Source organism: Tamandua tetradactyla, chromosome 17 (genome assembly GCF_023851605.1).
Source record: "Tamandua tetradactyla isolate mTamTet1 chromosome 17, mTamTet1.pri, whole genome shotgun sequence".
Taxonomy (NCBI): domain Eukaryota; kingdom Metazoa; phylum Chordata; class Mammalia; order Pilosa; family Myrmecophagidae; genus Tamandua; species Tamandua tetradactyla.
The window spans coordinates 26,247,485-26,271,558 of NC_135343.1; the positions used below are offsets into that span (position 1 = coordinate 26,247,485).

Sequence of the window (24,074 nt, forward strand, 5' to 3'; positions counted from 1 at the left end):
ACCAAGATTATTAGATTTCTCTGCCGTATAAAATCAAAGCAAGCAGTTCTGAAGTGTGATGAAGGAAGTCAAAGAACCACAAAATTTGAAAATCTTTCAAGGCTGAATTTTTATAACTATACTCAACTGAGACCTGAATGGAAAGAAGGTTAATAGTTTCTCCCTTCGAAAAGAGAGATAAATATATGACAACAGTAAAAGAATGATAGAAAATTAGAGAAAATTTCAAAAGACAGTCCTGAAAAAGTTTTAAATGCAATTAAAAAAATTTTACAGAAGCACTAGGTTTTTAATTTTGTCCTATATACAGCACAGCCTCACTCCAAGAAAGAGCCCTCTCAAAAGTAGTCCCAAATTCCCAGTATTATTTCTGTTCCCTTCAAAATATCACATCATATGATCACTGGGGGAAAAAGGCCATAAAAACAGTTACCCTTTGCAATGGGTAACCTGTATGGTAGGTATTGAGCCCTGTGCCGGGACTACTAAGCCACTGGATCAATAGGGCTTATCTTCGTAAAGCATCAATTTTAGTCAAAGATATAAAGAGAATTTTCTACTTACAAAGATATTCTTAACAAACCTAATACAGATATGAATGTTTACAATAAAATGCTATATGAATGTTTATAATAAAAGGGTAAACTTCGAATAAATTACTCATACTGGCTGTTTTCAGTGAACATCTGAGCCTTAGGGAAGGGAAAGGAGGTGTGAGGTAGAAAGTTTGAGCACTAGTACAGAGGAAGAATAGTAGAGTGGAAATTAGAACAACTAGGTTCCGGCCCAGCTGGGCATCCAAGTTAAATGGCATAGGTACATCCCCACCTTACTGTAAAGGGAAAAGACTGAGCTGACATTCCAATCATTTCTATTGTTCTAAAGTAATTCTAACATCAAACAAGTTTCAGTGACTGTACTCAAAGGTATAATTACATTCTATATAAAAAGTTTTAGTATGCATGTTTACCCTTTTATACATATGGAATATTCTCACTTACAGGACCTTAAATAATATTCATAGGTGTCCCCCTAAATTTCAGTGGTTCAGCTTTCAAACCCCACCTTCCTTTTATGAAACAGTTTATTTTAAGTAAACCCTCTACATCATGCAACAGATACCTATTTATGAACAAAAGCCTAGTGGCTACACAGGAACCAAGGTCATGTGGATATAGTTCTTCACTTTTTTATAAAATGTCTTCAATATCACTGATTATAATATGGTTGGATTTTATGTGTGTGAAAATTTCTCAAAAAAAGTATTTTTTTAAAAAAGCAATTTATATTGTTAAAATTTTACATTGGGGCAGGCCACAGTGGCTCAGCAGGCAGAGTTCTCGCCTGCCATGCCGAGACCTGGGTTCGATTCCCGGTGCCTGCCCATGCAACAAAAAACAATTATACATTGACTTTATTTGGGTGTTGCTAGTTTGCAATCTTACTCTGATTCTGATAGTCTCCTTAGAAGTCTACTTGGCCACATTCTCTATGGCTTCATTTATGCTTGCTTCTGATCCCAATTCATCCTTTGCCTCTATTGCTTTCACATGTACTGACACTAAAAAAATGAATGTTTTTGTGATATTGTGTAACTACTTCACCCCACATCATTTCATAAGGAATTATTTTGATACTATGTTATAAATAAAGCCAGCTCACCTACAAGAATACCTCAGTAAGGGAGTGTGAAATTGAAGCTATTTTTCTCTCTTATCATATTTAAGTAAGTCTGGTCAATTATTCTTTTTCCTAGCACTAGTTTTTATTTTGATGTCCACACATATTGCTGTTCTTTCATCTTCTTGTACTTCTTATGCAGATGTGTTTTGATCTCTTCTAAATCAAAATTTATTCATAAGTAGAGGCAAATATCTGAATACAACACTGTCTTAGTGTAATGATGCCTGCATGTTTGAAATACACATCTTATAATAAACTACTTCCCTATTATTTTTACTTATTGTTAACACATTATTTACATTTATTTTTTTCACTGAGTATAGGTAAATTATATTGTTCATGAATTTCATTACAGAATAATTACAAAACATGGAAAGAGGGGCTGAAGCTGTTTAAGTTAGCAGCGTTACTTTAAATATAGCAAAGATTTCTGCAAAGACATATTCTCTCTTTAAAAGACCAAAAGCAGTCATGGGGCAGCTTCCAAGGAGGAAGGTTTCCACAATAGCCAAGGATGATGTGACACTTAAAGAATATGGTAAGCATATCAAGATACAGGGGAGGATTAATAAGCACTAACTGATAGAGGCATTAACAGAAAATTTCCAGGAAAAAAAGCTGCTATCACTGAAAAGAAAAGTCTTGGATATTTATTAATAACCACACAAAACTTAAAGTGGCTGCCATTGCAAAAGTATATCTGTTAAGACAAAAGCATGATGATGCTTCATTATGAAATAGCAAATAAAGGAATCCCTGAAAAACATATCTTCAATCCCCCATAATTTACCAAAGATTTTCAGAAGCAGCGTAAAAAATCAGTCAGGAAAATTTCAGAAAGATAATTAATTTTGAACACAGTTCAAAGATGCCTTGAATCTATGAAATGGCGATTCCAGTAAAAATTCACTAGGTTCATATTTTTAAAAGGTTCAGCTAATCCAGTTCATGCCATTCTCCCACCAGCAGAAATTAAACTCAAAGGTAATCTTTATGACAAGGCTTTTATATTAAGCTTTGGGTTGTCTTAACAAATATTCGTAAAAAGCTATTTGCACATTGTACCATTTGGTTCATGATTAATTTTGTATTTTTATGGTTCAGATTGGCTTCCTCTTTGTAATAAATGAAACCCACAAGAAATATATGACTTCTAACCACTTTCTCTGTGTACACTGTCCAAAACTAAGGAGGGCCTAAGTGTAGGATCACTTCATTTCACTATTCTCCATTTATTTATGACCTGAAAAACTTTTAAAGTCTACTACCTTAAACAATTTTTTAAAATTCCATGGTAAAAATATAGCATTGATTGCTGACTGCCCTAAGTAACTATAAAGATTCGTGGATTGGTTGAACTGAACTTGGAGCCTACAATAATGAAAACATGCCTTATGATGAGAGGGCATTAAAAAGATAAACCAGAGGAAAAAAAAAATTTTTAAGACTTAAATTACAAAAGAAGAAAAGGAAAAAAAATAAGTGTATAAAATGGCACTCCTCAGAAAATGAGCACATATGTCTATGACAAAAGACTTTAGATAATAAGAAAAAGCTGTTAAAAACTAAAGAAAAAAATGTCCTAAAAAACCCTCAGTCACAAATGATTTCAATGCATATTAAGCCTAACATGCAGAGATATGATGCCATTTAAAGCTAGATTACAACTGGACAGAACCACTTTTAACAGGGAGAAATGATACTTTATAATTAAGTCCAAAATCACTATTAAACTAAAGATAATTGCATTGTACTCTGTAAAATCCAAAATATAAAACATAACTAGACATCTTGGATAGTGAAAATCTTTGTGTAAGAAGCCAATAATCAGCAAGAGATTCATATACTAAACACCACTAGGAAATAAGGTTTAGATGCATTTGAAAAGACTGTACTCTAAGAACAGTTAATCACTGAGACTGATGCTTCTTCAACGGCTATGTGCAGGTGCTCTCTGTAATATGCAAAGCTCCTTTCCCTGAAGCATTAATTTTATCTAAATAATTAAAATACATGCAGATATATTATAGAGAAGAATGACAAACGTGCATAACTTCTAATGACAAAATACAAGATTTCAAACAAAAATCTCTTGCTTTTCTTGCCAATTTGATGATGTACCTGTTAGAGAAACCTTAGTGGGAAAGTCTTGGGAAATGCAGCAACAGATACAGTTCAAAAGGGGCAATAAATTACTTTAGGAGTCAAATTATATAGAAATGGGTATATTAAAATGTGTATTTACTTACTTATTTCAAATAAACCCAATATTTTTCAATCATGCTCAATCCCCTACAAATTCCAAGTGTCTCAAAGAAGTACTTTAAATGGAAATACTTACTTAGGAAACCAATTTAATCCCAGGTGCTCTGTTTTGGAATATAATATTCTTTCCACCATGTCATAAAGTGGTCTCCAAGGTAACTCTAAATCATCTCTTGAGAGAAGTTCTTTTTTCCTAAATAAAAAAAGTAAATACAAGTGAATGTGTGTGCAGCCATGTCTGTATTTTATGCATACATACTACACAAGGAGGACATTGTTAAAATGCTGTTTATCTCAGTGGACTTTGTTTTTCTTCATCCCCAGCTATGCATTGGCAGAAATAATAGGAATTTAATGCCCAGATTCTTGCTGCTGCTCAAACCTCAAAAAGCACCAGGTAAAAAGGGGCATTTACATTTGTGCTTCCATTATGGAGTAATGTTTCAGTATTGCACTTGATACTTTGGAATAATCAAAAGAATACATGCTCCCCATCTTAAAGGAATTAGAATTGGCATATATGAAACAATCAGATCACACAAAGTTCAACGTGCATTAAAGAAGAGAAAGCTTCATGGAGATTTAATTAAATTTTAATCAAAAGGTTAATTAATATATATATTACATAAAATATAATGTTTTCTGCAATCTTTTTCCAAACTGGCAATTTGGGACTTGGTATTCCTATCAAAGAACATTTACTTATTTCCTTTCCAAAACCTAAAAATAAAACAAAAACCTCAGCAGAAATTATAGCAAATTATAGGAATTATAAGAAATTGACTTACTTTAACAGATTGATCAAGAGCCGGGCAAAGCCTTGCATCATACTGATTTCCAGTTTCGGAATTGATACCAGCTCATACAATAACTTGATAAAAAGAACATGATCTTCTTTGCTAAATTTTCTCCCATAAAGTCGTATATATCTGCAAGAGACAAACAGATATATCTACCTTTAAAGACATATATGCTGAAACCCTAATTTCAAATTTTTTTTCTGTCAAGGATTTTATACTCATTATCATCATTTTGTATCCAATCTCAAAATAATGCAGCAAAGAATTACTGTTTGTGTATTTAAGCAAGGGATTCCCAAATAAGTAATTAATTTATAAGTATATTAATAACAAAAGGCTTATAATGATAACTGAATTATCATCATCATTTAATAATGACTAATTAAACACTGCTTTCTTATTGTATGTTCTTAACTGGATCTTCATTGTAAGTAGCCTAAAAAAACAGCTCCTCTACTTCCTTCCTTCATTAAATAAATGCCCATTCAAGACAATGATCTACTTATAACCTCCTGAAACTACTCAAAACAGCATATCACAATATAATTAAAAGTAAACAGAAAAAAAAAGTAAATAGAACAAGAGTACAGATAAGGAAGTTCACTCTATTAGCTATAAAGACCTTTTAAGAATGTATATAATTTACTGATAATCCTGAAACAATACAGCAAGTTATGTAACTTGTACTATTTACTTCCAAGACTTAAATCATAAAGTTACTTCAGGAAAGAGTATTTTACATTTTTTTTCCTAAACAAAAAATAATATATTAAAAAACCATCAAGGGTAGCAGGGCAGGGCAAAAAAAAAAAAATCAAATAAAAAGAAAGAAAAACCATCAACTATAATCAAATTTATGGAAAAGTTATTCCAAAATGAATGACTAATTCTACCATTTTTAAAGATTCAGGTGTAGCTAATCCAAAATTTATTTAGTACAAATTACTTGATACTTAAAATCATAAATCCCTTTGAGAAGGGTCATTTTACCCACAATTAAGTATACCAAGTCAACAGAAAATTTAACACTAATATTCCTGGTATGATATTTAGCACGTCTCCACCCTCAAAAGCAAAGAGCAGGGCGGGCCGCGGTGGCTCAGCGGGCAAAGTGCTTGCCTGCTATGCCGGAGGACCTCGGTTCGATTCCCGGCCCCAGCCCATGTAACAAAAAACGGAAAAACAAAATACAATAAAACAAGAAAATGTTTAAAGATGTTTCCCTTTCTTCCTTCCTTCCTTCCTTCTATCCTTCCTTCCTTCTCTCTGTCTTTCCTTAAAAAAAAAAAAAAAAAAGCAAAGAGCAAATTAAACGTATGCTTCACTTCTAAAGTGAGGGTACCTAAATACTTCTCTATCCTCCAGAAATACCTCAAAATCCCACTAAGAGCACTCTTGCATTTTCTCGGGCTCTTCTGAATTTATTTAGCTTTGACTTTTTTCTATCATTTCAAGGTATTTTAGGTAGTAGGAAGGATGGCTGTAGATGATGCTCAATCTATTATCTGACTGGCCCACGTAAGAATTATAAACTCATGACCTTGCTTTAGGAATATGAGGCTGATAGTATAAGGAGCAGAACAAGGGAAACCTGGAATCTTGTTCTGACTGCCAGTCGTTACTGTGACAGTTTCTTCCACTCTGGGATGATAAAGCAAATGGATTAATGAAGACAAAGATCCTGACTCAGGGTGCCAAAACCATGGAATAAACAGCACAGACTCGTGAAGTCTACCTCAGTCATTCCAAATTTAGGGGCAAAAATGAGAATTGTTTAAGTTGTATTCTTAAATGAAAACAAAGCCTATCCCTAAAAATTGGCACAATTGTTCTTTCTTGCTTTTTTTAAATAGCATTCTTACAAAGATAAAACAAAAGAGGCCAAAGAATATTTCTTGCATTCAGGTGGCTGCTCTAGGCCTTGCCAGAACTCCAGATGCCCCAGGGGTTATACAACTCACTTTCCCTAATGGTTAGGAATATTTTTGTGGAAAAAATGGGAGAAATACTGCTCTAAGCCACTAAAGTAATAGCTACAGCCCATTACTTTTACTGCAGTTAACAGGCAACAGTATGTTTAATGTAACAAGTTAAGGGAAGATAGATAAGCTATAAAATTTGCAAACCCCAAATTTTAATACTATAAAAGGAAGTTTATTAATTCAATGCCAACTATTCCATATGGTTAGTAAACTTCCTTAGATCCTTATTAGAGAAATAAAACTACAAAAATAATACTATTCCTCGCTTATTAGAGAAAGTGGTAACTGATCATTTCTGTTTTAAGAAATTCAAAAGAAGAGCCCAACAAGAGGGAATTCTAGAAGGGCCAGAATAAACTGCTGACAAAACTAGAGATTTTACAAGATTCCTCAGAAATTGTTTCCCCTGCTCCTTGACAATCAGCAACTGGTTCTTATATTAGCATTTCACAAAAAACAGTCCAAGATTTATTTTTAAAGGCACAAAAAGCATTAATCATAAAAGAGAAAATAAGTTAGTCTTCATTAAATTAAGAATTTCCACTCAGAGACACATTAAAAGAGAAAATCCAGGTCAGATATTGGAATGCTTATATATGATAAAGGACTCATATACAAATTACATTAAAAACTACTACAAATCAATTTTTTAAAAAAGACACAAACTACACAATAAAATATGAGCAAAGATTTAGGCACTTCTCTGAAGGCAACACCCACATCACTACTCACTAGTAAAAGCAAATTAAAACTACAGAAATGTACCACTTCACAGCCATCAGCCTAGCTAAAATTTAAAAGCCTAACAATACCTAGTATTGGTGAAATCACTGAGGAACAGGACTTCTCAAAAGTTGTTGGTAGGACTATATAAAGTCAAGTAAAAAAAACCTGGGTTTCCTCACAAGGCTATGGTTTCTTCACAAGGCCATAAAATTAATGTATATGAAACAGCCCCACCCACAGATAATCTGATTTAATTGTTCTGAAGTGGAGCCCAGTGCAGTTATTTTTTTATAAGTTCCCCAGATATGTCACTAAGTTTGAAACCCATGGAACCTAGCAAACGTGCATAATACACATTTTTAAAAATCTATTTAAATCATTAAAAATGTACTACTAATGTAATCTGTTCAGTTTATATTTCTTTAGTTAGGAGACCAAATATATTCTAAAAAGTTTGCTTACTATACTAATTACTTTCATGTGAATTATATGCTCATATCCTTGAAAGCCTTATCTATCCTTTAAGACTTCCTCCTTCATGAAATCTTTCTTCTTTCCAATCCTAAGTGTTATCTTTCCTCTTAAATCCTTGACAGCTGGTACCAAACCTGATTACTGTTCACATTTTTATCTCATACTGCAGTTATGAATACTATAGTTAGTATACCTACTATAATTATATATAGATTACTCATACATTATTTTATTACTTTAAATAATAGAAAGCTACTTGATGATAGAGACCATGGCTCTCTACCTATTCAATTTTCAGCTCTAACCAGACACGAAGTGAGGTATACATTACAATCTGAAAAACATTTAACTGATTGAATGTACCAGTAAATCTTACAGAATATACTGACTTATGTGCTTATAAACTTACCAGGGCTAAGCCTTTCAAAATAAAACAAGTAAACAAACAAACCACCTCAAAGTAGCAAAACAAATATTCGACCAAATTAAGCAAACTAGCTTTGAGACAGTTTCCAAAACACACTAAAAAACAGGCTTATCATCTTTACCAAATATAGTATTTCTGACGGAAACCTCTAAATGGACAAGGGAATCTGAGATAAACACTTCTATCCTTAATCATCACAGCCCAGACACAACACTCACTGGAGTTTCAGCATATTGTAAGCTCAGAATTATGTTTCTTGCTTTAGTAATTAAGTGACAAAACAATTTCTAAATTGTCATTATTATTAATACCTAATAATGCTGGCTCTTCTTTTCCTAGTTGTCTCTCTTGAGACATGGATTAAAGGGAATAATTTCTTCATATGCTTTACTGAGTGTCAATTATGAGCTAGATATGTCAACAAGCAATGAAACAAAAATAAGTAAGAAATAGCCCTGAAGCATATGGCCTAGAGAGGGAGACAGGTAACTGATTATTTCAATATGATACTGTAAGTACAGATTTTAAAAGCTGTATGGTCAATGTAATTGATCTTATCTCTGTTCCAGTAAGAGTGAATGGATTTCTCCTAATTCTTCCTTACCTATTCAAATCCAACCTGAAAGGCTGAACTACAATTCTCCTTTCCCTGGATAGACCTACCAGACTTTAAAGGCCAGGAAACTTTCCTTTCTTTTGGACAGAAACCAAGGTTCAGTGGTTAAGAGCAGGACCTCTGAGATATTCAGACAAATATGCCACTATGTAACCTCATTAAGCCTTGTTTCTTCAACTATTAAAACTGGGATAATAAATGTACCTAACATTTAATGGGTTGTTTGTGAGAATGAAATGAAATAATGAATTTAACACAGTGCTGGCACAGTCTATGATAGGTAGTTTCTATGTCATTAATTTAACAATGTATTAATGCTCTCTTATAAGACCCCTCAGGTTATGATATTTTTTAACTTGAAACTTTACATTTCCATCCCTTATATCTCTATATCTCAATAAATAGGTATTAATGATGTGAGCTGACAGACATAAACCTGTATTAAATTAAATCAGGAGCTTTCAAATGTTTTTGGACACAACCCACTGTAATAAATATATGTTAACTCAGTATACACATACATATATAACTAAAACAAGGTCATGAACATTCACCTTTACTACTTCCAAATGCACTCTAGTCTAGTTCACTTAAAAAAAAAAACAAAAAAACAACCACTTACTTAATTGATTTCACAATCTTTGCTCATCAACTAGTTTGGAAAACTATGTATAGTATTTATAAATGAACATGCAGATAAAAAATACAGTAAAGGGGGGGAAGAAGGTCAAGATAGTTCTGCCTGCCAAATTATGAATTTAAAAAAAGTCACATTTCTAATTCATTCCTGACTTTGTTAAATGGTAACTTTTCTCCTGCCACACACAGAATAGAGCATGTTATTTGTTGAGAGAAACGTGAAAATACTTATTGGAATCTCTAAAAATAACCTACCTTCTCCAGAACACAAATCACTCTGACTAAACTCTTCAGGAATCTGCCCAAAATTCCCAACTTCATTTAAAATCCATTTGAGTAGAGAAATAAGAAAAAAATTATCTGCCTGAAAGTATACACTCATGTGCAAAAGAATGCATTCATAAAATTTCTTGCTCTAAAAACTTCCACATGTTCATCCTTGGCTTAAAAAAGAAATTGTTAGAAAATGAAATGAAAAACCCATATATTACAGCCCAAAGATTACTAACACATTCCATTTATATTAACATAAGATTATTAAGCATATTAAATATTTCTTAAGTAATCTTCACTGTGTTTCAACTACAATACTATTCTTATACCCAACCCATCTCACAGCTGGAACAGTGTTAGTTTTTTCTTGGAATGGGAAAAAACCTTTATACAACTTTAAACTCTAAAATTTAGACTCTAAATATGAATGCTGAAACAATGTATTTTTTACTAATATGGTTCTGATAGCCAAATTAACATAAAAAGGTGATATCTTTTATGAATTTTATAGTTCATTTAACAAAGTATTTTAATAACTCTAAATTTTGTAATATTAAGTATTTGACTGTAACATTACAGATTTATTTTTAAATGATCATCTCTGTCAAAATCCTTGATGCAAACAACGTAATCTGCTTTCTTTTCTACTTTGCTAACCACCACCTTCCAGATCTCTTTTGGGTTATGAAACATTCCATTACCTTCCTTAGCCAAAATCCTCCTTCCCTCTGCTTCTTTAAATGTATACCTTCTTATGAACCCAGTTTTAAAATGAACCTCATGTCAGATTCATTTTCTGTATTTTAACTGTAAAAATAACAATTCCTTATATTCCCATGCTTTAGTTAATAAAGAACATAAAAGTTAATTCTAATATTGCATACCTATGAAGATACACACTGCTTTACTAAATGTTGGATGAAGAACAGAGAAGAGGTAAATGTGGAAGATACTTCATGAAAGCTCACACTAGCGGAAAAAAGATATGAAAATAAAGAATATAAAAGAATGAACAAGAGATCAAGAGATACTGAAGAAATGCTAAGTATAGGCTGAATGCGAAAGTAGCCAACCTCAAGATTTCACCATGGAAATATTCTATGATAGACGCAGCTTTTAACATTCCAGTGTGGGTCTCAATGAGTATAGGGTTTTGTTGTTGTCTGATTAGTTTTGCTTTTATAACCATGCAGTTTGTTTTTCACACATCCAGCATGACACTTTAATCTAATTTTCTACAAAGGTTAGGTTTGCATTTTTTTAATTAAAAAAAAAAGGGAGTGGGGGTAGAATGCTGGCCTTCCATGAGGGAGGCTCAGGTTCAATTCCTGGACCATGCACCGCCCCCCAAAAAAGGAGTGGAGGGAGTGAGTGGGTAGACAGTTTAACTAGAAACCAGTCTCACTTAACAGAAAAAAGTTGACTCTGAGAAAAACGGGCTTAGAGGTTATGCACTTACTTACTAATTAATAAGCTTCCCTAAAAAAAACCAACATAAATTCATAAAACTGTTAGTTTCCCTTTCACTTCAATTAAAAACATGTACTTCAGAGCCAATTGTGTTTTACAACACTGTAGCAAGAACACTTGGGAAAACTTTTTAAATGATACATTCAGATCTCAAAGAACTAGCAGTTCTTTTCTTTCTTTTTTTTTTTTTTTTAAACTGCCTGCATCAATACCTCACTGTGGGGCATTAAAACACACTGGTCGGAATAAGATCTATTTTTTAAGTAATTCAATAAAAATTCATATTTTCTTTCTCCGTATTTCTTTTAATGTAGCTACCTTGCATCAGTCTGTCCTAAATGAACAAAAATATACACTAAGCATAGGAGCACACTGGAACTCCCAGAGGACAGAAATCTTTCTCTGATACATTCCGAGTGCCAAACACAATGCCCAAACCATACAAGGTACTAGGAAAAATAATTCGGTCAAATAAGTTTGCAACCTGCCTCCATTACTTTGTGTCAAACTATATGCCTCTATGTACTTGTGTTAAAAATGGAGATCACTCAAGATGAGTTCTGTCACTCCGAGTGATTGAAGAAGGAGGAAAAAAGGGTCATACCACAAAAATGCTCATTCATGAACTATTTCTTTATTCCTGCCCATGAGGTTTCTGATTATAGTAAACCTTAAACAAAGGTTTAATTTCATTTGCAAATGAAATGCAAACTCAAGAGTGCGGGCGGGGGAATGCATTCATAAATTTTACAAAAGATGCAGAACTTCTTGAGGTTGATCAAAGTGTTACTAGATTATTGTTAAATGTTTCTAGGCTTAATGTTATTGCTACTATGGGTTTGTTTGTTTGTTTTCTGTTCTTTTCTTTAGATACACACTGGAAATATTTTTTTTTATATTTTATTAAACATACCAACATACAAACACAAACATTCTTATCATATGATCATTCCATTCTACATATATAATCAGTAACTCACAATATCATCAATACTTGTATATTTATCATCATGATAATTTCTTAGAACATTTGTATCAGTTTAGAAAAACAGAAAGAAAACAGAAAAAAATTCATACATACCATACCCCTTACCCCTCCTTTTCATTGATCACCAGCATTTCAATCTACTAAATTTATTTTAACATTTGTTCCCCCATTATGTATTTATTTAATTTTTTTAAAACATAACAAACATATTCTTACCATATCATTCCATTCTACATATATAAGCAGTAACTCACAACATCATCAATAATTGTATATTTATCATCGTGATCATTTCTTAGAACATTTGCATCAATTTAGAAAAATAAATTAAAAGAAAACAGAAGAAAATTCTTACATACCATACCCCTTACCCTTCCCTTTCACTGATCACTAGCATTTCAATCTACTGAATTTATTTTAACATTTTTTTGTATTTATTATATATTTATTTTTAATCCATATGTTTTACTCATTTGTCAATAAGGCAGATAAAAGGAGTATCAGACACAAGGTTTTCACAATCACAATCACATTGCAAAAGCTATATCATTATACAATCATCTTCAAGAAACATGTCTACTGGAACACAGCTCTACATTTTCAGGTACTTCCCTCCAGTCTCTCCATTACATCTTAACTAAAAAGGTGATATCGATATTATGCGCAAGAATAACCTCCAGTATAACTTCTCGACTCTTGTTTGGAATCTCTCAGCGACTGACACTTTATTTTGTCTCATTTCTCTCTTCCCCCTTTTGGTCAAAAAGGTTTTCTCAATCCCTTGATGCTGAGTCCCAATTCATTCTAGGATTTCTGTCCCACATTGCCAGGAAGGTCTAAGCCCCTGGGAGTTCTGTCCCACACAGAGAGGGGGAGGGCAGTGAGTTTGCTTGTCATGTTGGCTGAGAGAGAGAAAGAGAGGCCACATCTGAGTAACAAAAGAGGTTCTCTTGGGGGGGGGGTGACTCTTAGGCCTAATTTTAAGTAGGCTTAGCCTACCCTTGGCAGGGTGTTAAGTTTCATATGAACAAACCCCAAGATTTGGGGCTCAGCCTACTGCTCTAGTTGTCCCCACTGCTTGTGAGAATATCAAGAATTCTCCACTTGGGGAAGCTAAATTTTTCCCCTCTCTCACCATTCCCTCAAGGGGACTTTGCAAATACTTTTTTATTCACTGTTCAAATCACTCTGGGATTTATTGGGGCATCACTCTGGACAACCCTACAATCTCATGCCCTACTCAAGGTTCCATGTACTATGAACACTGGAAATATTTACAAATGAAGTTACAATTGTTAAAAAATGGTGGGGATGAGGTGGAGTGAGATAATGGAAGAAACAAGATTGACCATGAGTTGATAACTGTTGAAGACAGGTGATGGGTACATGAGGATTCATTATAGTCTGTCTTCTTTGTATATGTTTGATATTTTCCATAATAAAAAATGTTTAAAACAAAAAACTAAATAAATGGTATTAGAAAACTGTTCAAATAAGAATCACACATTTACCCACTGACAAGATTCTGGCAAAAATAGCCAATGAATTATTAAAAAGTAACTAGTGAGGCATAAATTGATAAGATATTTTAAAAGAATGATTAAAGGTAGGCCATGGAGGCTCATCAAGCAGAGTTCTTGCATGCCATGTCAGAGACCCGAGTTCGATTCCTGATGCTTGCCCATGTTAAAAAAAAAAAAAAAAAAAAAGAATGATTAAGAGGGGTTCTTGCAAATTGATATTATTTTGATAAATTTTTGAAAAAAATGTGTTAGTGCTATGAAAAACCAAATAAGCAGGATACCTTATTCTATTATTACACAACTTTGTCAGAAGAATTCATGTCCCACAAAGTAATTTAATTCATTTCTTTGTTTTTTCTATGGAAAACCAACTTTTTCTGCTACAAAGAAATTTTGATCCCCATTTAAAATGTGGTTACTTAATAATGTAAATAAAGTAAATATCGTTACTTAATAATAAACTTTAACCCCTTTGGTTCTCACTGATGAATGTGATAAGTTGTCAAGATTTCAAGATTCTTTCACAAAAAAGCACTTGTATTTATTGCATACTTCAATTTCCTTACTCAAATATTAGATACCCTCAAAAGCATCACATTTCAGAACAAAGAACTGAAATTCAGCAGTTAGCATTTTGTACTTTTTCCTCCACACCAAGATGATATTAAACTGGGGACTCCTGTGGTCACTTATTACATTCCTCAAGAGGAGGTCAGTGTATTTGAGAACTCATACCTTGACTAAACTTCAGTGTCCAGTGGGTATATAATCAACTTATATGGTTTCAACTAGGATAATCCAATTTCTATCCAGGAAGGCTACATAATGTTCTTAATAATAATTAAACAACTGTGATTTCATTCTAAAGGGAACCACAATTTAATTAGTAAATGAAATGATTCCTCAGCATAATGCATTCATTTCATTATAAAACAGCACAGGCTATATAACACCTCACTGTAACAAACAGGAATGTAAATTTACTTCATATTAAACTAAAGTCACATAAAAACTTGACTAAAATCAAAATTCTGTTAAAAAAAAAAAAGAACCAAAGATAAAAATGATCATTAATGGGGTAAACTTGTAGGAAACACAGTAAAAGCCCATTCCTTTTCCTCCCTCTCCTTTCCAAACCAGTTTAAAGGAACTCAGAGCTAGATACAGAAAGGCCCTTTGGGGCCATCAAGCCCAATGACTGTTTTCAAACTGTACTTTGGAGCCCTGAGCAGACTTCAGGGATCTATCATCAGTAATGTTAAAAGAAAAATGTCAAAAAAGAAGCAAAATGTCAGTGTGTATTTAATCTAAGAAGCTCAAGTTTATGTTTACAATTTTATTTTTATAAATAAAGCAGTCCACTGTTAAATTTGAGTTTGAAATACCACTGGAAAGGTTAGGTAAGATCTTGAGTATAGACATACTGAGGTCTTGTGATCAAATGACAATAGGAGAAAACCCAAGTTTCAGGATTATCTTCTCCAACTCGCTTCATTCTTTACATGGACAAGTTACCTACCTAGACCCTTCACATAGATACCTTTTACTTACAGTACCCACTAGCTGTCTACTGCTTTCTAAAGGCCATTAATTTGTGCCTCCCTTCTCTAATTTGTGTCAACTTCTCTAATTTGTTTCCTCCCTTCTTAAAAACTGGCCCTGTGATATATTACACCACTCACTCTCTCATTAAGAGGCAGTTCTAATCCTTTAAACTACCTGTACAAGAGAACGTGTATTATTTCAAAGGCCCCATTTTTAAAATACACAGATACAACCCTTCTTCCCAGAGATGCTAAACAGACCTGCAAGAGTAAAAATGGATTGAAGCAGAATTAGTTAACTACTGAAATGGGGTAAAATGTCAAAAAAGGGGGTCAAATGTAGAACTCAATGTTAGGAGTACACTCTTCTGGTCTAATACCCAGGCCCAGAACTTCCAGAAGGGCATTTACACCCTGGTCTTTAGAAATGTACTGGATCTATGCAAGTATTTCCAGTATTTCACAAATTGCTCGAACAGTCCTTGTAGAAAGATAACCTGGCTTATTTCAGGCTTTAATGGATATAAAAATAAAATCATAGAATACTAGAGCAGGAATGGTCCTCAAGAATTATTTAGCCCAATCCTCTCATTTCACATAACTTCTACCACAGTGTTAGTGGCTGAAACTAGATCTTTTCTTCATTTCTTTAAATCACTTTATTTAAAAAGATACCATGAAACTAGATTTTATTTACATATCTCTCCATTCTTTTTAAGAGGACTAAATATAAATATGATCACCATGTCAGGTAACTGACAACTAATATCACATATCCTGGCATTATTTAGATGTAAACTTGTGCAGCACAGAGGGCTTAAAAAACAAGCACAACTATAAAAAGTTCACCTTAACATATGACGTAGGAAAAAAAAAACACACCCTAGATCACAACATGTCCCACCAAGTTCAAAATGTCACATAATGTCATCTCAAGAATCAGTTTGCAGTATTTAACCACTGTTCCAAAATAAAATTCTACATGACAGCTTTCTTGCACTTATTTAGCTTTAAATGAACAAGGGTCCATAAGAATTAAGCCATATAACTGCAATGCTGCTGTAAACTCCAAGGGCTGTCTTCACTATATTTAGCCCTTTCTAGGTAAACTGAACAAAGGAAAAACAAAGACCTCATGCTAATTTACTAAACCTAATAATGAATATTTTAGAAAACAATGTTCAACTATGCCTTCGTAGATTCTAGGTTCATAAATCCCAAACAGATATGCATTCTCATACTGGATTACTTATATATTGTACATTGAAAAGAGCTGTTCGTGTCCACAAAAATGGTATTGTCTGGGAAGTCAAACAGAATGGAAATTACTGAAGCTGACAATATAATTTTATTTTTACTATGCCTGAAAAACACAAACACCTAGGAGGCTCACTTGAATTTTAATCATTTATAAAAGATTCTTCCCATTTTGACTAAAAGTGGTTCTTCTTTCTGTTGCTTTCTTCTTTACTCCTAAATCTTCTACGGATCCTACAAACCAAACTTCTTCACGCTCTAGTCAAGAGAACGGATACCTTTTACGAACACTTTTTGAAGAGGGCAAGTTGTTTTTAGCTTTGTTTTTTAATTAAAAAGGTAAATTATTCCCATCTCCCTAAGAGGAAGGGAGAAATTTGTCACATGCACTAATAATTGGCAAATAAAAATCATTCCTTGGTGAAAACTGGAGAAGACTATTGCATTACAAAACCCTGAGTCATCACCCAGTTCACTCAGCAGATTTGGGTAAACATTGTCTAAGTTACATATCTTGTGCACTCAACCATCCATAACCTCAAGTCTGAACATACAATGTTACCATATTTTATGTACAGTTAATCAAACATGCTACAGTAATATTCTTTTTTTAAAGTTCTAACAGTGAAGAACCCCTTCTAGCGAATAAAGTCTCTAGCCTTTTCCCCCCACAGCAGTTTTTTCTAATCTCAGTGACACTATAGTTTATAGCTAGTTTATGCATTTTTAAAAAAGAAGGAAAAAGGAAGAGAATTCCAGCAAATGATTCCATCTGAGCCACTCAAAACTTAACACAAGTCTGATACTAATAACACCTTGGACAACTTGACAGCTTTCTTACCTATTTTCCTTAGCATTGTAAAGATCTTTCCAAAGGAAAAGTCACAAGGACGGTGACATACACTTACCCCAGTTCTAGACTTAAGATTAACTTCTAGTCTATGGCCCAAGGATTCGCTAAGAGCTGATTTGAAACCAATCGTTTCAACAAATCCACAAGAACTCCAACCCTCAACCCCCAAATGAAAAAGAAAAGGAACTCCGAAGTTTTCCTACGGCCTCCTTCCCATTCAGAAACTGAGAGCAGAAAGTTACTAGACGCTAACAGAGGGATAAGAGGCGGAGACCGTAGGGGAAGAAAAAACCGGGGGAAGTCAAAAGTTCCTCCCTCAAAGATGAATCCTCTCTACCTACAAGCAAAGGTCCAACGTGTACCCTCGAGGATGGCTCATCTCTTCCCCTTGGGGCACTGTGCCCTCCGGCTCTCTGGGGCCCCACAGATCAGAAGACAACAACCCGAACCCTTGGGGAGAAGCAGTTAGGGAGGACTTAGAGAGGTCCCGTAGGAGAGTGGCAGTAGGTGGTCTGGGTGTGCCCCGGCCTCCGGGGATACTGCACAGGACCACCGGCTAGAGATCGGGCAGAGATGGGGTCCAGTCGTGCGAGACCCCCGTATGCCTTCCCGCTGAGCCTTTGCCTCCAGCCCCCTTTCCGGGCACACTTACGTGGAGAGTTTCCTGGTCCAGAAGAGGCCTCCGGGCCATAGCTCTTGGAGCTGCACGGCCCGGCCCAGGTTGCTTTTGATCTGGGCCAGTTGCAAGTCGGACTCGGCGTCCAGCCGCTCCGCGTAAGGTAGCAGCTTGTTGTAGACGATCTCCTTCTGCGGAACGTAGGCCCGCGGGCAGGGCCAAGGACGCCCGCCCGGCTCCGGGGGCTCCCCGCCGCCCGCCCGCTCGGCCAGTTCCATGAGCCCAGGGACACCCCACCAGCCCCTCCCACCCTAGCCCTCCCCGACCCCCTCCCCTCTCCGGGTTCCGCCTCCTCCGCGTCGTCGTCCCCCTGCGGCCGCCGGCGGCCCGTCACCCTCGGCCCGACCGCTGGCTCCCCGCGCGGTCCCGGGTTCGTTAGCGGCGGCAGCGACAGCTCCGCCCGCCCCACACCGGCTCTGCTGGTGACGCTGCAGCCGCCGGGCCCGGAGGTTCCGGACAGACCTCTAGTCACTTCCGGGGCGGGGCGGGGCGACGGGACCGGGTCGGAGGCGGCCGCGGCGGGAGCCCGGGGGGCCGCGCCTACTCGCCACGGGCCGGGCTCTAGCCCCCACCCCCGGGCCTCACCGGCAGCGCGCGAGACCGCCCCGCCGGAAGCACGAGGTAGAATTCCAAGCTATTGTCCTGCCCCGCCCGGGCTCGCGCGCTGCTGGCGGCGGTCCTTGGGAGCCCGCAGTCGCCGTGGCCTGCGGCGAGGGAGTCGGTCTGGGTCCCCACGCTGAATTACCCCTACTTCACGGCTATATAAGAGTTTCTGGAAGCGCCTGTGTACCCTGTAACCATCTTATTTGTTACTTAGAGATTTTTACTTTGTCTCTTTTAAGCCTTCGTCTTTCTGGTCTTCCGGTAGCCATCAGTCCCGAGAAGAGAACAGTTAAGTCATTGAACGCGTCAGGCTCTCGGTTTAGGCTCTTGACAGGGAGAGTTTTAAGAGCACCTGGTTCCTGCCCTCCAGGGCCTTACAGTCAAGGAAATGTGCAATTACAAGACAGTGCTCTTAATTGCTAGGAAAGTATAGGATGCCTTGGAAACTCTGGATAGTACAAATTAGAGGGGTGTCAGGTGGGTCCTAGAGGTGATATTTAAGGTTTGCGTGCAGAATTGGTGAGGAATAAAAGGGAGAACATACATTCCAGCAGAGGGAACAGCTCAGAGGCTGCAAACCTGCACTCTGCAAATTCAGAGAAGTCAGGAATGGTTGAAGATTGCTCGCGAAAGGAGGAGCGTGGAGTAATAAGACTGAGAAGGAAATGCTAGAGAATTTGGCATTTTATCCTAAAGGCAACAAGAAGCTTTTAAAGGATCGATTTTTAGCATAGGAGTGGCATGATGTGATTTGCAGTTTAGAAGATACCCTAGCTTTGTGTGGGGAATGAATTGCAACTGGCAAGATGGTAAACTGGAGGATCCATTAAGAGTCTGTGCCATGATCTGGGTGACTTAATAATGGCCTCGATGTCAGTTGAAATTACTTTGTCAAGCTTGGTAGTTGATTGAATGTGAAGAGTGGAAAAGAAGAGACAGGGTGATGGCAAATTTCTGACTGAAGGATGTGTTCACAGGGATAGGGAACACAGGAGCAGAAGCAGGTTTAAAGACAGAAATGACAAAATGCCTATGGGATGGGTAGATATTTTGACATATGGATCAGATGGAATAAGAAATAGAGAATAGGACCCTTGACAGAACCTTGAAAAACCCTGACATTTAAAGATGGGTAGAGAAAGAGGAGGTAGCCCACAGAGAATACTCAAAAGAGCAGTCAGAGAGAGGTAGTAGGGGTTCTAGGAGAGAGACCATCAGTAAAACCAGAGTGTTTCAGATAGAGGAAGTGATCAACAGTAGCAAACAAGACTGGCAGGTCAAATGAAAAGAAACCTGAGAAGGGTTCCTTGGAGTTACTGATAAATTACATAAGAACAACTTTGTGAAATGTAGAAATGGAAACTAGATTACAGTGACAAAAGATGAATGGAAAGTAAATAAACAAAGGCAGCAAATGTGCATAATCCTTTTGAAAAGTTTGGATGGAAAGAACAGGATAAGTATAAGGATGTATCAGGAATGAAAGTGAGTTTTTGAAGGTGGGGTAAATTTACATATTGATGAAAAGGGATGAATGGAGAGAGAAAGGTAAGCTTTGTGGGTCAGGATAACAGTGGGAGGGGATGTGAAGGGGCTGGTCCTTACCAGGAAAACCAGACCGCTTTCATAGTCAGGAGGAAACACGGAAAGGATAGCTGCGGGCAGATGGAAGATTTGCAGATTTAGTGGCTGGAAGTTAAAGTACATTTCTGATGGTTTCTTTTTTTGTTTGAAGGAAGACAATGAGAGTGATAGGGAAAGTGGTGGGTAGGAGTTGTGAGGAAATTGAACAAGGGTTAGAGTAGTCTCAAAAATCAGAAAATTGATTAGAGAAACACAGTAGACTTGCTTGGCATGGAGAGGTACCTAGTTAAGGCTGGAAGCCTGAATTTACTATCATCTCTGTGTACAATCCACTTATTTTCTCCAAAAGTGTTTAATAGCCCAAGATTGTATGACTGGTATGACACAATGACAAAGGAGCAAGAGAGTGTTTTCTGTTTTGGTGGTGATAATGGAATACCACTTATTGAGCACTTTTATCTGCCAGCATATTAACTACACTGTTTTATTGAGTACTCTCTGTAAATATAGACACTTGATTTGAGAATATCTGAAAGGGAGTGATTAACATCTTAAGTTGTTTGAAGCCTTAGGAAGGAGAGAAGACTGATAGGGGAAGAATAAGGGGCCGAGGCATGGCAGATCCTGAGGAGGTAAAAGGACAATATTGAAGGATTAGTTTGAGCAAGGGATCTGAAAGAAGGGGAATGTTTAGTATTAAGATTTCAAAGCGGTTCCAGGTGAGGTCAGGTTCCTAGGAGTGGATATGTGAACTGCAAAAGTCAAAAAAGTCTTTGAAGCAAAAGAAATCAAGTCTCTCTCTACTATTTATTGTACCTGAAAGTTTAATAGAAAAGACTGTTGAAACCCCTTCTAGGTGAGAAAGTTGAAAGAACTTATGTTTCTTTGGGTCATCTAGTCTACTCATCAATGGAGACAATAACCCAGAATCTAGGGTTTTTCCTCTCAGTCCTAATACCAAGCACTTCTTATTTCTTGGAGCCCAGGATACCTCTGTCAAAGTCTAACTGCCCATAGTCCTTTCATCCAGACCTTAAAGAGAACATTGGCTTCTTATCAGACCCCTCAAGGAAGCAAAATATCATTTCCCTCTTGGAAGACCCAGAAAGTACAATACACCTTCTTGGAAAATATTCTGAAAAAAAGGTTACCCCTCAAGCTGAAGGAATTGGCAGGTGTAATTATCATTAAGTATTTGTTTTTATATTATTTAGCCATAAAAAGTAATGAAGGTATCATGTTGCGTGAAATAAGCCAGGCAGGAACAAATATTGTATGATCTCACTCACGTGAAATAATTGGAATATGCAAATTCATCAAGTCAGAAATTAGAATACAGGTTACAAGGGGCAGGACTTGAGGTAGGAAATGGGGAGACAATGTTAATCGGTACAAAATTTCTGTTAGGGGTGAAGGAAAAGCTTTGGTAACGGATGATGTTGATGATAATACAAGACTGTGAATCTAGCACCACTGAATTGTATACCTGAAAGTGCTTAAAATGGGAGATTTTCTGTTGTATAGATGTTACCACAATAAAAAAAAACAAAAAAACAGGCGTAGAACTGTTTTCCATAAGCGTGAACTCTAATATAAGCTTTGGGCTTTAGTTTATAATGTAATTATAATCATATTGATTCATCAATTAAAACAAATGTACCTACTATCTAGGACGCAATGTTTAAGAAAACTGTGTATGGGGGGGAGGTGGTATATAGAAACTACTTTTTACATGATTTTTCTGTAAAATCACAGCTGTTCTAAAAAATAAAGATATATGTTTGGTATAGTTATTGTCCCACTTCTTAATAATCCACTTAGTAGCAACTAATGGAATAAAGATATATTATTAATGTTATTTCTTCACCTGCTGTAGTTTTCCCTCTATATGATATACTTTGGGCATGGAGAAAAATTGGCAAGTGATTGAATCACTGTTGCCAGGTGCATAATCTTTAGAAATATTTGAATTATAATGACTCATTTTTCCATCTCAAATATCCACATTCTTGCTGTGTCACACATCAAAGGCACAAGAACACTGACTCTGAGAAATGTTGAGAATTTTTTTCTGATTCCTATATAATTTTCAAGTTTTGGATTTTTCATCCAAAAATCTTTCTCGTACTATCCACTTCATTTGAACTAGAGTATTTTTGGAGTTCAATTTTTAATAAGGAGAGTGGAGCTAAAGGAATGATTGTTATTATGATTATTTTATATTTTTCTCTTTATTAGGCATTTAGCCATTTTACTACAGTGTAGCTAGTACAATGTAGTGGGCTTATTTTTATTTATATTTCATGGGAAATTTATTTCTTGAATCAAAAGATTCATATACTTCATCAGTTACGCAAAATTTTCAACTGTTTACTGTCCAAAATGTCTTCCTCCCACTTCTCTTCCTGTAGAATTCTTCCTGCTAGTCATATGTTGTAACTTCTGATTCTGATTTCATATCTTTTACATATAGTTTGCAAATCTTTGTCTCTCTACCTCATTCTGGATAACTTTCTCATTCTGCTGTTAGAGCAATCTAATTGCTGAGAAGTTTATTAAGATTAAAAAATCTTAAATTGTAAGCCACCAAATTTTAACTCCAGTTAATTTCTGCTGGTCATTCTTTCTTCTGGAGTAATGTAGAATAAGGTTAGTCTCTCCATATAAAAATACTTAAAAAAAGAAAATACATGCTATGACACTTCCCTTAAGTCTTATACCTGAGATAAATATATAATTGTTTTCTTCCTTGTTCTTTGTATGACTTTGTTATCAAGCTCTTTCATCTTTTCTCACCCTTTACAGATTTTGCACTGCTGTACCCTCTACCTGGAGAGCTCTTTCCTCCCCCATACTTTTCCAGGCTAACTCTCATTCATCAGATAAACCTAGAGATAACTTTCTTTGGAAAACTTTCTCTGACCTTCTCAAAAAATGGATTAGATAGCCATCACCTCTTGGGTGGTGTGTTGACCTCTATTAGGAACTTTTCATAGTGTATTATAATTTTCCTTTTTTTCTCTATCTTTCCAATTTCTTGCTCTCTGGTAGCGAAACTTCTTAATTACTGATTCCACTCCAAAGTTTAGAAGTTAACTAATTATTTGTGGAATAATCAGAAAATCAAAGAGTGAGGAAGGATGATAAGCATCCGTTTCTCAGTTTCTTTACATATAAAATGGAATGAGTAGTAAAAATTCATTTGGTTTGATGTGTATAAAAATTAGTACTCTCATAAAAGTCTCTAATATTTAAGAAAGTTTCAGATAAATCTTGTTTATTATTGTTTGTAATCAACTAAAATTCATTTATTTTCCACATTTAAACAACAGCAACAAAAAACCCAAGTCATTTGCTGTTTCCAGGCTTAGTACCTGCTCCAAAGTTGATGCAGAGTCAATTCCCACACTTACTGCTTTGGTTTTTCCTTCCTTTTCATGTCTGACATGTAAGGATTTTCCTTTTTTGTGTGAGTTCATTTGTTGTTGTATTTATGTTCAATCCAGCATTTCTATGTAAGAGGGTTTCTGTCCTGGCTTAGGCTGCCATGCCACTGGAACTGAAAGACTCTTAAGGAATGACCTAATTCTAAAGTATCAGGCATCGTTGGAAGCAAAAGGGAGCAATTGTGAGCAATTAAGAGTTCTCCTTGAGTCCCTGAAATCATATCACAGAGGTGGCCATTGGTAAT

General features: G+C 35.8%; 2 protein-coding genes across 5 annotated transcripts in view; one reads left to right on the forward strand and one right to left on the reverse strand.

Annotated features, from left to right (window-relative positions):
• Positions 1-18,429, reverse strand: part of PSME4 (proteasome activator subunit 4) — a 92,437-nt gene extending 74,008 nt beyond the window's left edge. For both annotated transcript variants that reach the window (XM_077134221.1, XM_077134220.1), the window contains exons 1-3: positions 18,173-18,429; positions 4,737-4,877; positions 4,025-4,141 (exon numbers count right to left, since the gene is read on the reverse strand). In XM_077134221.1, coding sequence (XP_076990336.1) covers positions 4,025-4,141; positions 4,737-4,877; positions 18,173-18,414 — 500 coding nt within the window. In that variant the 5' untranslated portion in view covers positions 18,415-18,429. The remainder of the gene's footprint in view (positions 1-4,024; positions 4,142-4,736; positions 4,878-18,172) is intronic.
• Positions 18,430-18,690: 261 nt separating this feature from the next.
• ACYP2 (acylphosphatase 2) overlaps positions 18,691-24,074 on the forward strand; it is a 350,111-nt gene continuing 344,727 nt past the window's right edge. For all 3 annotated transcript variants that reach the window (XM_077134226.1, XM_077134227.1, XM_077134228.1), the window contains exon 1: positions 18,691-18,817. The gene's annotated coding sequence lies outside the window, so the exon portion shown is untranslated. The remainder of the gene's footprint in view (positions 18,818-24,074) is intronic.